Source organism: Vigna angularis, chromosome 2, assembly GCF_016808095.1.
Source record: "Vigna angularis cultivar LongXiaoDou No.4 chromosome 2, ASM1680809v1, whole genome shotgun sequence".
Lineage (NCBI taxonomy): Eukaryota > Viridiplantae > Streptophyta > Magnoliopsida > Fabales > Fabaceae > Vigna > Vigna angularis.
The window spans coordinates 30,922,675-30,937,340 of NC_068971.1; the positions used below are offsets into that span (position 1 = coordinate 30,922,675).

At 30.3% G+C, this 14,666-nt stretch overlaps 1 protein-coding gene across 7 annotated transcripts; it reads right to left on the bottom strand.

The window, feature by feature from the left end:
- Positions 1-1,650: 1,650 nt before the first annotated feature.
- Positions 1,651-12,545, bottom strand: LOC108329602 (phytyl ester synthase 2, chloroplastic). Of its 7 annotated transcripts, none has more exons than XM_052873398.1 (15): positions 12,413-12,545; positions 11,834-12,243; positions 7,981-8,032; positions 7,775-7,830; positions 7,418-7,576; positions 7,126-7,230; positions 6,087-6,193; positions 5,633-5,754; positions 4,974-5,088; positions 4,702-4,832; positions 4,083-4,452; positions 2,871-3,002; positions 2,358-2,443; positions 2,118-2,227; positions 1,651-2,038 (listed from the first exon to the last, which is right to left on the bottom strand). In XM_052873398.1, the coding sequence occupies exons 2-15, from the start codon at positions 12,168-12,170 to the stop codon at positions 1,848-1,850; spliced, it is 2,073 nt and encodes a 690-aa protein (XP_052729358.1). In that variant the 5' UTR covers positions 12,171-12,243; positions 12,413-12,545; the 3' UTR covers positions 1,651-1,847. The 7 variants fall into 7 exon arrangements, with proteins under 7 accessions (XP_052729358.1, XP_017419376.1, XP_052729356.1 ...); XM_017563887.2 differs by having other exon boundaries at positions 2,871-2,984; positions 11,834-12,285; positions 12,413-12,520; XM_052873396.1 differs by having other exon boundaries at positions 11,834-12,285; positions 12,413-12,520.
- Between the last annotated feature and the right edge of the window lie 2,121 nt (positions 12,546-14,666).

Below are 14,666 nucleotides of genomic sequence, written 5' to 3' on the forward strand. Positions count from 1 at the left end.
TTGAGAACCCTAGCTTTCATCAACAAAAACATCTAAGTTATTATGTATAATCATTCTTTATATGTGACCTTCCACATTGTTATCACGTACAATCATTCTTTATATGTGACCTTCCACATCAAAAACACACTTTAATAAATCAGAGTTGTGAATGACTATTCCACTTATAAGAAAGTTTATAGGTTATGATACAACTTCTTAAAGTGCCCTTAATATCACTTTTATTGCTTTAGTGATCCTTTCGCCCTTATATATCACTTTTATTGCTTTAGGGATCCTTTCCCCCTTATGTCTACTTTCTTTCACTTGCTTCATAAATATGACATTTATTGATTAAAGTAGGAAAATCAAACATTCACTTTAGTGAAAACTTTAGTTCTTAAATTTTTCTTCAATTGTGCCACAAGTCTTTAGTGATCTCTCCATGTCAAAAATGTGACCAATACTTCTAATTAAAATCAAGAAATTCATAAAACAAAACAACCAAGACAAATTTAAAAAAAATTCAACTTAAATTTTGAAATCCAAAAGAACGTGTAATTAAATTTCAAAATTCAAAAGATAAATTAATCAAATTTAAATTCAATGACTAAATCAAAATTCAAAATTCGATGAATTTTCTAAATTAAATTTTAAAATTCAATAAATTTCTAAATTTATCGGATTTATTAATAAAATTTTAAAATTCGTTACATTACCTTTCTAATATTTTATATATATATATATATATATATATATATATATATATATATATATATATATATATATATATATATATATATATATATATATATATATATATATATATATAAATATAAATATAAAGTTTGAGGTTGAAGAAGAAAGTCAATTGTTACAAACCAATGGGCCCATAATTCTCCTCACGACCAAGACCGAGAGGAGACCTTTTTCTTCTTACTCCCAATACTAACTTCATCCATACAAACACAACTTTATTTTAAAAGGTTTCTAGAATAGATAATCTAAGTTACTTTGACAAAAGCTCAAATGGTTTTTTAAAAATATAGTAGGATATAAGTAAAAATTATGGGAAGGAAAAGTGTAAGTGGAAAACATGCAACCATATCTTTCTTCCTACAACCCATAAATTTTTGTCCATTTTGCCCTTTGTAGATTATACAATCTGAAAGTCAATTTTTTCTCTTTAAAAAAATTTGGATTGCACAATCTAGAAATGAAAAATGAATTTCAAATAGTGGAATCCAAAAAGCCAAATGACATTCAGATTATGTAATTAAAAATCAAGCTTTTGAGAAAAAAAAGTTCTTTGGTCTTCTGGATCCAGAAGTTACTTTTGACTTTTGAATTGTATACTTAAAAACTATTTTTCTAATAAGAAATGGTTTTCAAATTCTACAATTCAGAGACAATGGAAAATAAATCTTATGGGGTTGCAGGAAGAAAGTCATGGAGATTAAGGAAAGAAACTGTTGCAAATCGGCTTGAAGACTTCTTGAACCTGAGCTCCATCCAGTTTTGTTTACTCTTCGTTGCTCACTTTTTGTCCATACTTCCATGAAGACTGTTGAGCTTTTTGTTGTTCAACCCAATTGCCAGTAGCCAACACAAATAAAAAAAAAATGCCTTTTAAATAAAACTTGACTAGTTGTTATCCTTTTCCAATCACTAGCTATTAGCAATTATCACTTATTGATTTAAACTTTGAAAAAAATGTACTACTACAATGTTTCTCCGAGAATTGTGTCTTATGGCCAGTAAACAATTACTGAAACTACTGGCAATATACAAAGTTTGCTTCCAACCCAAGGAATGCAATGCCCTGTCTAAACCAATTATAAAATTACCTTTTTATGGGTGCAGGACAATCAAATTTCAAATGTTGGAACTTCAGATTCAAAACCATGAGTAACTTGGTATAACAGCCGAGGTCCTATACTTCTATAGGGATCGCTTTCTCTTTTCAACTTCAAATAAGCAATACATCTCTCTACCTCGGATTTCACTTGTAAATAAAACTCATGAGCTTTCTCCTTATCTCTGAGTTCTTGTTTCCTCCCTGTCAAATAATATCTCATTAATTAAAGGTAAAAAGCATGTCATGGACATTCCGAGATGTAAATATGAACTAGGCCTACCTTTCGTTTCAAATGGTTTTCCAAAATAATAGTAGAACCGCCCTGGAACTTTAGGCAAAATCAACGGCATATGCACTTGCTGATTTGCCACCTCACCACCAACATCACCCCTAGATTTCCAATTTGTAAGGGATATATTAATATAATGACGTATGTGTATACATATACAGCAGATGGAAAGGACAACGAGGATGTATGTATCAGTGTTTAATATGGTAAAACACACAACAAACAAGATACCTCAATTGCGTAACCTCACTTGTGAGACTTTCTATTTCAGTCCTAAAGTACGGAATCTTCACCAAGTCATCATAATCAAATACTACCTGTAAAGGCCAATGTGACATGATGTGTTATGGTAATTCCAGGTCCAAGGCATATCCACATATCACGGGAAAATGAAATTTAAAGATGTGCACATTCATGCATAAGAATAATAGTGTTATGTTACTTTAGTCCGTAGCTAACCTTTAGCGAAGTGGTATTAACATGAGATGTATATGCTAATAACTACTTGCAAACTTAAAATTCATTAGCGATATGGTAAGACTTGGATGACAGTGAAAAGAACACATTTCACTCAGAGTGAACCAAGATTAAATCCTAAATTTTACAGAGAGAAGTTTGTAGATATGAGAAGTTCAGTAGAATTTTGTTTTCCTGAAAAACAGTAGATCACGATTTCACTGATGCAAGCAGTTTTAAGCACTTCGTAAAGGAAAAGGATTGGTTCAGAAAAAGACCAACACTTACTTGGCCAAGGTCATCTTCTCCAACTGCTCCAAATGGTACAATTTTGGCTCCAAATCTTGCCGCCATCCTGACAAACTCAGATTGTTCAGGCCAGAATAACTTGTATTCTTCACCCTGAGAATTATTACAATGCTGGAGACTTTAAACAAGTCGGTATATTTCTAAGCATTAACACAGATAAAGCGAGCCTAAAATATTGATGGGTCCTTTGAAGTGGACTTCACCAAAAAGAGACAATAACAATGAGACATGAGCTTACTGTATAAAGAATTGATACTACTTTTAACCTAAAACCTTAAGACAATAAGTTTATGGGTCATCTTCCTTTTATTTATATATATATATATATATATATATATGGGTCCTTTGAAGTGGACTTACCAAAAAGAGACAATAACAATGAGACATCAGCTTATTATATAAAGAATTGATACTATTTTTAACCTAAAACATTAAAACAATAAGTTTATGGGTCATCTTCCTTTTATATATATATATATATATATATATATATATAAATAAATAAATGAGACTTATATTCACACTTAGATTCCTAACAAATATATCCTAACAAATATATCCAAACCAAAATATATCACATTTTCCCCCCTTTAGCAGCTTCCTGGCAGGCCTCTTGAAAAAGAGATTATTTCTCACATAAAATTGTTTCCAAATGGGAACAGACATGAGAATGATAAAATTCGCATATCCTTTCATTTTTAATGCCTTATTTGTTTGAACCTTGAAAGATAGCCCAACTTCTTATACTTCAACACTGTTCAACCTCAGAACAACGCACTTGTCATACAACATTGGGAAAATGAATGCCAAGCATTTGAATAAAAACTCTTAGAAGAGTACTATATATCACCTCACAGTAAAACTAGTGGAGTAATTTTATGATGATATAGGGAAAGTAAGACTTGGAAGTATGTGTTTTTGCTTACGTGGAAATAACCTGGAGTATATGGAACACAAATACTTTTCCAGCATGTCAACAATCCACTAGACTTCATTCAATTTCCCTTTTCTCTTTTTTTACTTAAATGAATATAGTGACATCTGATAATTCGTGCAAGTTTCATATGCACCTTTAAAAATATATGACCTAGCATTTTGCATTCATGTCCCAAATGGTATAAACAAGTTAAAGACCTTAGAAGTAGTCAAACGAGTAAATCCTAGTTCCATGTGAAAGATAAAAGGCTTTACCTTCCTATGAAGCGCCTCGCGCATCCCTCCAGGATATAATAGCATATGGGCTTTAGAAGAAAAAAGCTTGAAGAAGTTAGCTGGTGCTACAGGGACAGCACCCATAATTCTGAAGTTGTCATAAGAAGATATCTCTGGCATTTTTCCAGTATTAGATCTCATAAACATCATGGGATGAGCTATCCCACGTATAAGTATATTTCTTTCCAAAAAAATTCGAGAAACCAGGGGAATTTTTTCTAATCCGAGGAGCATGTGGTACCCAACAAACAAAACAGGCCCCTCTAAGGGAATTCCAGCAAGGCCTTTTACAATCGTCCCGTCCTCCAAGGTTGAGAGCATTACAGCACTTGCGACAAGGTTAAACAAACTGGAAACATTAAAAGTGAAACGTGTCAAGGTTATAACTAGTTTGGTTACACTACAATCAGACAATCAAACCGAGAAAAGCTAAATTGCCAGATAGATACACATATATAGTTATTGATATCTACTTATCTAGCAACGGATCACGGCTGAGCTCTCCTTTCAATCTACTATCTTTACAATATATACTACCAAGTCTCTTGTGGTTCTTAATTGATGGTTTGTATGCTCAAATTAATCCTCTTGTTTTTACCTGTTCGATTCTATTATTTTTCTGGCTTCATCAGGTGTTGGCGGTATAAAATCTGATGCATAGTCATGATACTTGCCACGGCGGTAGTATGAAGTGCCCTTGATTATCGTTACCAGGTCAACGCTACCTTCCTGCTAGCAGTGGTGGACACAGTTAAATATTAGGGTTTAATATCGTTTTTCTCCCACCAGATGTAAAGAATCCTGATGCATGCCTGAATGCAAAGACAAGCACACAGGCTTGAAGAAATGTATAAATGGAGAAATCCATACCAGGAATAGGAAATGGCCACTGTCATCAAATTTACGAAGCTCGCATTTAGATTTAGGCAGTAAATTGAGTAATCTTTCCCCTTCCTGATGACTAGGTAGTAACTGATCATTTCCACTAGAAGGGCAAATCACAAAGTAAGTTTCACTTCATACACTTGAAAATATGCTGGGTGCATCAGATATTCAGTGAGATTAATTATTCAATTCAGTCAGGAAATTCAGTGAGATTAATTATTAAAATTCAATTCACTTCATACAGTTACCATCCGCTCAGGAAATTCATTATTCAATTCAACAAGAACATAAATTTGATAGAAAGAATTGCTATTAGTAATGGGAAATCCCACTAGGTTCATGATAATTTAATGTTCATAATAATTTAATTTTGTTTTCAGATAAAAACATTTATTTTGACCATTTAAGCTTTTATCTTTCATTTGTTCTCTAAGTTTACCCATAGCAACTGATCAGGATCTGGTTTATAGATTATGAGATTCTTCCCTTTACAGATTCCCTACATTGAGTCTAACTGTATGATGTAATTCACCTCCAGTGGGATTTGAAAAGTTAATGAAATACTTTTTTTAACCAAATTAATGAAACACTTATTAGTCCTTGTTTTCACAGTCAAAGTATGCACAACGGCAAAGAGAATGAACCTGCAAAGAATCAAAGTCTGAGCCTTGATAGCATAAAGGCGTGATTGGGCGTAAGCAGAAGCTGACTTAAGCATCTGTAGTTTCCACTCAAGTGTTTCTTTTGGTAATATGTCAGCAAGAACCTGAGAATTAATCAATAAAAGATTTTCAATATTAAAGGTAAATGATGAGAAAGCTCAAAAACCAACCTTAACGGCAAGAAGCTAAAGTAAAGAAAATTCAGTCATGTCAATCCACGCCCTTCAAAAGTCCAGCATATTCCACTTTTAAGAAGTTTTTTTGCAAGAAAGAAACAAAATAAGCTATCCAATTTTCATTTCATATTTCTTCTAGAATATGCCTCATGCATTGCCAATTTGTCCTTTTTTTCTCATAGTGCTTACTTATTCAAAGCATAAACAAAAAGCACCAAAAATAAAACTCTATTTTTTGAACGAAACCAAATGAACCTTACAGGCAAAGATAATGAGAAAGTAGTTAAATCCTTCACTAGCTCTTTAGTCGTATTTTGTAGAGGAAGCCCTTGGACCACATTATCCAACATCCTCCTCAGAGATTCACCTAATGTTACCAGAAATGTTGATGACATAAATGGAAAATGGCATCACTTTCTTTGGTAAAAGAAAGGTAGTATATCCTTGATCCATGAATTATAATAGATATTTTCAGTATGTAAGGATCAATAACTAGAAAACTTACCTTATGAAATTGATGCAAGTACCTGATGATTTAATATTTTAATTATCTAATGAACTATGATTCAGGAAAATTCAGGGAATATAAGCATAAGCAACAAAAATGGGAAAATCCCGTTTTACTAGGCACCAATTAAATATCAAATCATGAAAGGGGTAGAAGGGGGGAAATGACAAAGATTCAAAGACTTGAAACATTTATATGGTCAAGGACGAAAATGTAATAGATCCACCGAGTCGGACATAAAACAAGGGAACACATATGCTACAAAAGATACATGGAAATAATACGAAATTATACGTATATGACACGAAACGCATGGATATTTCTCATTGAAAAATTCGAGGAGAAAAACATAGAATGGAATTATGTTTACGATTTGAACCATTGAAGAAAGCAGAGACCTATAACTGACTAAGCAAAAATTACTCACTGCTGAGACTTAGATAACTGCCTGATAATATAAACAACCTACAAATGGAATCTTTCATAGGTTCCCAGCATCAGGTTTTGTTTCAAGAGTAGTTTCTTTTTCTTATAGCATTTATTATCTTATATATAGTGCATTGTCTTACATGTAGTCCATGTTTAGGGTAGCTTTTATCAGAGGGAAAAAATAGCGTATTTTTCAAAAGTTTTCTTAGAAGCTGCACAAAATAAGATTTATTTTCTTAAAATAAGGATACACAGATTTTGTTGGGTTGCGGAACGACGCAAGTATTTCAAGACATTAATCATTGGAAAATAGTGCATAAAGAAAGAAAAAAAGCACAGCCTTCATAAAAAGATAGACAAACCTGCCATCGTTCTGAGAATGTTAGGCAGGCCAGGGGAGAGTGGATCAGGTAAAGCTTCCAATAATGGTGTTAGAAGTTGCAAGTTTGACCTGCTGAATGAAGTAGCTGCCAAATTGGGTGGGGAAGGTGAGATCAAGTTTTGTCCATCTTTAGTACTTATACAACTTTGAATTAGTAGTTCATAGCGGCTACTAGAGATTCTCTAAAGTTAAAATCTTTCTTGAACTCATGTTTATGGTGCTGAAAAATAAAATCCAAGAGAATAAACCTTATCTACGTTAATTAAAGCTACCTGGGTTTGCCAAAATTAGTACAAGATCAATATCAGGATTAAGAGCTGCAACAGCCAGCGCAACGCATGCTCCTAAAGATTCTCCAACAAGATATATGGGTCTGTTAGGTGACCGTTGATATTCTGACTTAACTGTTCTCTCGACTATTTTCACAATGTCTGCAAGAGGGAAGTATACATAACATAAATTATAATACATCATTATTTCTAAAAAAATCATATTTTCAACACAACCAACATACTCTCAAGCATCTTCCGAAAGTACGGCAGAAACAGCAGAAAAAACTTATGGTTAGAGCCAGAGAGTTCAATTTGAGCACGGAATAGTATAATGAGGTACAGAGGAAAAAAGTGTACCTGTAAATGATGTTCGATCCGCGACCGGAATATGCAAGCACCATATATCAAAAATCCTTCGTTGAAGAAAAAGAAACGAAAAGAGTATTTCTCACATATCAATTAATAAACTTTTCCTTCAAATTCATCTTATCACCTAAAAAGTGCATTCCTAAAATGACAATTTGGTGCGTGCAATTAGGCCTTAACATTAAATGAACACAAACCTTCCCAGCTTCTGATGATGTGAAATAAGTCCAAGTCCCACCCCATCGATCCCTGAAAAAATTGGAATGCTTTACACAAGTTTATGAGTAACCTTGTATGAAATCATGACATTAACGCATGGACATTATAATTTAAAAATATAGACATAAAGTGTGCATAAAACATAGTTATATCTCATTATATATATATATATATATATATATATATATATATATATATATATATATATATATATATATATATTAAATAATAAAATATATCAAATAATTCTGTAAAAAAAATATCATGACACTTCTAAATCCGAAAAATAAGAACTATAACTATAAATAATTAGATGTTTGATAGATAAAAATTAAAACATAAAACACATTATTTCTTTTGAAGCAATCACTAAATAACTTATAATATTAAGCACTAGCTTTTGTAACACATGCATGCACGGAGAACTTGATAGGTCCAATAAACTTTATTGGAATGATTCAAAATGGTGTTTGAGAGCTTAATAGCTTATTATCATAATCTCTACTATGGATGACATAAATTCTAACATTACATCCACAAAGACTTGAAGTGAAAATAAAATAAACCATCAGAGAAGGACTAGAACAAAAGATAATTACTCAAGGAAAATAAGATCTCAATTAGATGTAGAAGCATAGATTGAAAATTGAAAATAAGTTACATACTACAAAAAAATAAACTAATTTTTTAAAGTTGTATATTAGAAGTTGAATATAAAGAATGTCTGTGATTTTAGTAATATTTTTAAATATAAAATAGATAGTTCGATGACAATTTTCCAGAAACAACTAAAACTTACTAAATAGCTGCAAATTATGTTCATAAATTATTAACAGTAATTTTATAAAAATATAGAAAAATTACACCCTTATATTTTTTATTACAAGAGCTAATCCAAACTTTTTATACTATGCAAATTCAATTCTCTTTTTTTTTTCTTTTGTTAGAGAACAAAGTGAAAGAAATATGAATAATTTAAGGTTAAAACAATTTATATAATTAAGATAAATGAGAAGTGTAAACTACATTTCAAATGTCAAGGTTAATCCTCCCTTGCTATTTGAAAGGAAAAGTTGTAAACAGTATAACTGAAAGAAATCATGTTACAGCAGTAAATTTTATAATTTCGTTGACCACAAGACTTTCAATTAAAAAGAAATAGCCAAAATAAACTATTAGAGCTTACAAAAAGACGACATGATTTGCAATTAGGTAGAGATAAAAGCAGCAAGGGAAGCAGTTTACACCAAATCAGAAATAAATAAAGAAACCAGATCACATATTGCATCTTCACAAGTATTTTTCATCATATTTTGTTTTCTTTCATCCTAATGTCAAGGAGTCCGTCACTTACTTAGGTCCACCTCATGAAATTTAGGCTTTAACTTGGTCATTTTTAGTAAGATAAAAAGAGCTAAAGAGTAATGTATTTGTACCTTGAAGACAGTTTTTCAAAACATTTAAATAAATTTAAAAAATTCGTAAGTTGAATTTTAAAACACGATTTTAAAATTAAACAGGATTTTATACTTTTTGAAATATAAGTGAGCTCCACCTATACTATCAGGGGTTGATATGTTCTTTTAATTTAAATTATATAGTGTTCTCTCATGTAATCTTTAATTTTTTGGGCATTTATTTATTATAAAAATTATTTATAGTACATTTGACATTTGAAATTATGATTTCTAATTTAAAATTTTGTAAAATATATAAATCTTTTGTATTTTAAAATGCAATAACTCAACCTACTTAAAGTAGTAAAGTTTTTCAATCATCATAAAATTAATCAAAGGGAGTTAATTAGCCTTTAACTTAATTCAGGAAGAGTGAACATGTGATTTAGTCTTACATCCCTTCATGTACACCTTTCGAGGCTATATTTATTTTTGTCCAGTCCTTTGAAGTCTTGATCAGATCATGTTACCTTTATTTAATATAAACCAGTGGAATAGCAGCAGCTAGTCAGAAAAGTAAAACCTTATCACAAAGTGCAAGGAGGTCATTACACTGTCTATAAAAAAAAAAATTGCGTAATTCCAGTTTTAGCCCTTCAATTTTTATTTAAAACATTGTCTTCCATGAAAGATTGTGTTGTTCCAGTAACTGAAACTTGGAAGGGAATTATTCCAGTCAGGGTGGTGGAACTTGTGATGGTGTTTGGAAGCCACTGAGGTCGGCAACAGATACTGGAGCTCGTGGCCGTGGTGGTGTTTTGAAATGGTAAAGTTGAGGTTACCAAAATTCAGAGTCCATAAATATGCTTTCGGAATGGTATTACCAGAAGTGTTAGAGGACAGTTCCGTAAAAGGAAAATCTAAAACAGTAATAGGAGGTGCTATCTGTGTCGTGTTTTCCCAAGGTGACGTAGTAGTCTAGTGACACAATATTTTTAAAGAAAATTAATATTTTTTAATATTTTTAAAGAAAATTAATATTTTTTAATATTTTTAAAGAAAATTAATATTTTTTAATTTTTTTACCTTTTCTTTTGAAATATATAATTTTTATTCAAATTTTTAAAGTGAGCAATTATCTTTACAAAATATAAAAAGTAAACTAAGTCATAATTAATCATTGATATTTTCTGTCAGAGCATCCTCCGTTTCCTCTGTGTTCAAAAAATGTATATAAGATATAAATACCCAATCATCTATGTCAACTTAAATACATTTTTATGAAAACTATCCTGCTTGTATAAATTGTGCACAGGTTGACCTAAAAATTTAGTAAAATAAAAATTTTATAACCTGATCCTTGTACGAATTGCACACAGGTTGAGCTAAAAATTTAGTAAAACAAAATTTTTATACCTGAATCAACTCTTTCTACAAGTTGATATATAATTGATAGATTAGTAAATTGATTTATTTTATAATTTAGTTTATATATTTGTTATAATACAATAAAAATAAATTGACTCAATTTAGTTTTTTACAATAAAAAAATAAAACATTCATCTAATTACTTAAATATTATTATATAAATAATAGTTAAAAAGTAAAATATAAAATATATAATTTAGAAAAAGTAAATTAAACTTTAAAATCATTCAATATAACATTTTAATATTTAAAACGATGAAATTATAAATCTATATAATTAAAAATAATAAATAATTATAATAAAAAACTTATAAAAAATTGCAAAATATCAATATAATGTTGTTAATAATAGATCAGGGATCTACAGACATTCAATCCAATTCGAACTGTTTCATCTGTTAATTAATGATCCGATTTCAATTCAATAAAAACAAAAAGCATAATGTTATTCTTAGCTTGTTAAAAAATTATATGGAAGAATAGTAATATATTTATTCACACAAAATTGCCTTTTTCTAACTGGATAGAGTTTATTCCAGTGTTAAAAGAATAGATAATTTATATTTCCACGAAAAATATGTTTTATCTTGTAGCATTTATTTTATTTTATTTTAATTGATGTAATATAACATTTTCATGAATTAAAGAAATTTTATTAATTTTAAAATCCCGGACGTGCATTGCTTGGATATAACATATGTAAGAAATAATATTCTGCAACAAATAATATTTCTACCAATTACATTTCCTAAATTATAAAATCACATAGATAGAAACACGGTGATGGTATCACACACGTGTGACAAAATGTGCGATTGTGTGACAAATGTGCCATTTAAAAAAGCAAACTTGCAAAGCAAAAGTGGGGGCAACTAAAAGGTGAGGGAGCAAAAAGCAAAACACATCTAATTAAACCAAACAGACAAGTAAAAACAATTCAAATGCAAGAGAAAAAAATACTAAAAAGGAAAATAGTAAAATATTTAAGAGAGAGAAAAGTACTGACCTGGCAAAAAGAGCAGAAGAGGAGAATTGTCCAAATGGGAAGCGCACTCCAACGGCGAAAACCACCGCGGCGGTCCACCGTCTGGTTTGATCAATTCCTTCGATTGTTCCAAATATTCGTTCCAACCGTTTATCCGTCGCTTCTCCTTCTTTTCTAGAACTTTCTTCTCTTTCTTTTTCTCCACCGCACTGAGGCTTTCTCCTGTAGATACTAGAATCTGGTCTGCCGACACGGCGAGGCGGGGAGTCACAATCGAGATCTGGTTGGAGTTCAGTTTTCCAACTGACAGAGGGCTGAAGAGCACAGTAGGAAAGGGACAGGCTCCGACGGCCACCATGGTAGCAGGTTATTAGAAAAGGCGAATCGGATACTATGATTAATTGGAGAAGTGTTTAGCAGTGAATGAATGACTGCAGAAATGAAAGTCTGAATCTGGAAGCTGAATATACACTCTGGTATTTATAATAATAATAATAATAATATGCATTAATGATAAATTAAGACTAAGATTATTATTTTCATATTTGGTAACAGAGGGGAAAATCAACACAAGTATATGGCAAGAGAAATGGTGCTTACTGACGGAGGAGGAAGAGTCTTCTGGATGTGAGACAGTACTATATGTGCTCTTCTCTGCTGCGCGTCAGCTTGTGGGTGATGTGTTTTCACAAATCAATGTTGTATTTTTAATAGTATATTTTGTTTCGGCTTAAATACCTCTACAATAAATTTATATTTTTTATGAAAAAAAATTGGAAAACATTACACCTACTTGGCAGCCCAATCTCACTATCATTTTCTTTTCTAATTTTAAAATAAGCATGTCTTTCATATTTTCAGTAAAATGTATTTACACCCGTTTAAACATCTACTGTTCTTTTATCTTTAACAAATAACAATCACTGTTTTATACTTTAATATAGTAAAATTTATCTTTTTTAATTTGTTTACAAGATAATATAATAAAAATTGTGAAATTAAATTAAATTTTAAATACGAAAGAAAATATTTTTCATAAAAAAAACAACTTAATTACATATTTAAAATTTCTTAAAACTTTTCCATATAAATATAAAATATTTGAGAAAATATTAATTTAAGATAAAACATACATAGACAAAAATATACCGATTATTAATATATTTACGTTAATATAGTATAAAGATAAATCAAAAGAAGTACAATTAAATTATTTTAAGTAATTTGTATATTTTATTTAAATTAGTAGGTTAAAGTAAAAAGACACAACTCAAACAGGGGCATCTAGAGAAAATTTTACTTTTCATTAAGGCCTTTAATAATAATTAATTGGAAAGGCTTTGAAAAATCTAGTATGATAAAGTGATAAATTTTACCAAGTGAGTTCTTGTATGATTGATGTTGTTGTTATTATTAGGAGAAGTTGTTATCTTTTGTGTAATTCAAAGGAGGTATTCATTCTGTGTAAATTTGAGGAAAATGTTTCTTTATTTATTGTGTAATTCAAGAAAGGTGTCTTCATATTTTTGTGGGACTCAAAGGAGGTGTTTCATGTGTGATTCAAGGAAGATGTTGTTTTCTCTTGTGTCTTTAAGAGAAATGTTTCCTAAACTTAAAATCTCATCTCTGTGATTACAAGTTATGGTTTATTTTATTGTGTCTTTAAGAGAGGTGTTTTCTAAACTTAAAATCTCATCTCCGTGATTATAAGTTATGGTTTATTTTAGTGAATGAGTAGTCCCACTATAGAGACATTAACATTAACAACTAGACGTAGGTTCCTTTTGATCCAAACTAATATAAATTTATTTGAGCAAATCTTTCTTTCCTGTGCTTTTTATTTTTCTTGTTATTATTTAAAAGGAATCAATTTTAGTTGTAAATTCAGTTTATTAAAAGGAAAAAAAAATAAAAAAAAACAGTTTTATTTTAGAAACTAATTTACCCCCTCTTGATTTTTTCTAAACGCAATTATTCCATAGTATGATTCTAACAATTGGTATGAGAGTTTGCTTTAATAGTCATTTAAATTTTTTGAAAATAGTTGCACAAAATCAAATATTTGTTGAGGGGCTTCAATTAACATACCTCATTTGTTTGTTGTGGAAAATTATCATTTCTAGAAAGTAAGAATACAAATATTTTTAGTAACTGTTGATAGAGGCATTTGGGATGCTATTATAAATGGTCATTTTGTTTCACACTAGATTACAAATAAAAATATAAGGACTCAATATGAAGTTAAGGTTAGAAATATAATTTCATCTGTCTTAACCCTTGATGAGTTTTATAGTATATATTGTCCATTCGAGTGCTTAGGAAATGTTATAAATTTTAAGGATAACCCATGAAGGAACAAATGATGTGAAGTGTGCTAGGAAGAACTCATTAATTGAAGAATATGAGATGTTCCAAAAACCATCTATTGAAGAATATGAGATGTTCCAAAAACCATCTACAAATTGCATAAGCGATTCACCCACATTGTAAATCATCTCTCTAAGTTAGGTAAATTTTTTTATATTAACAAACTTAATATAAAAAATTTGAAATCCTTGAACAGGTATTGGCAACCAAAGGTCACTACAATAATGGAGTCAAAAAATCTTGTGAATGAAATTATAGAAAAATACTAGAGTGGGGTGAATAGTGTTTTTGAAAACCTTTCTCAAAGCAGCCTTTAATGATTTATAAAAGATATAATTTGTATGAGATGTTTATACAATGATTTTTGTAGAATGCGTAAATGGAAAACGTTTCAAAGAGTAAAGTAGTAAAGCACAAATTTTATACTAGTTCACTCGACCTAAACTACGTTCAATTCTCCCTTAAGAAATATTAATCTTTTAACAAG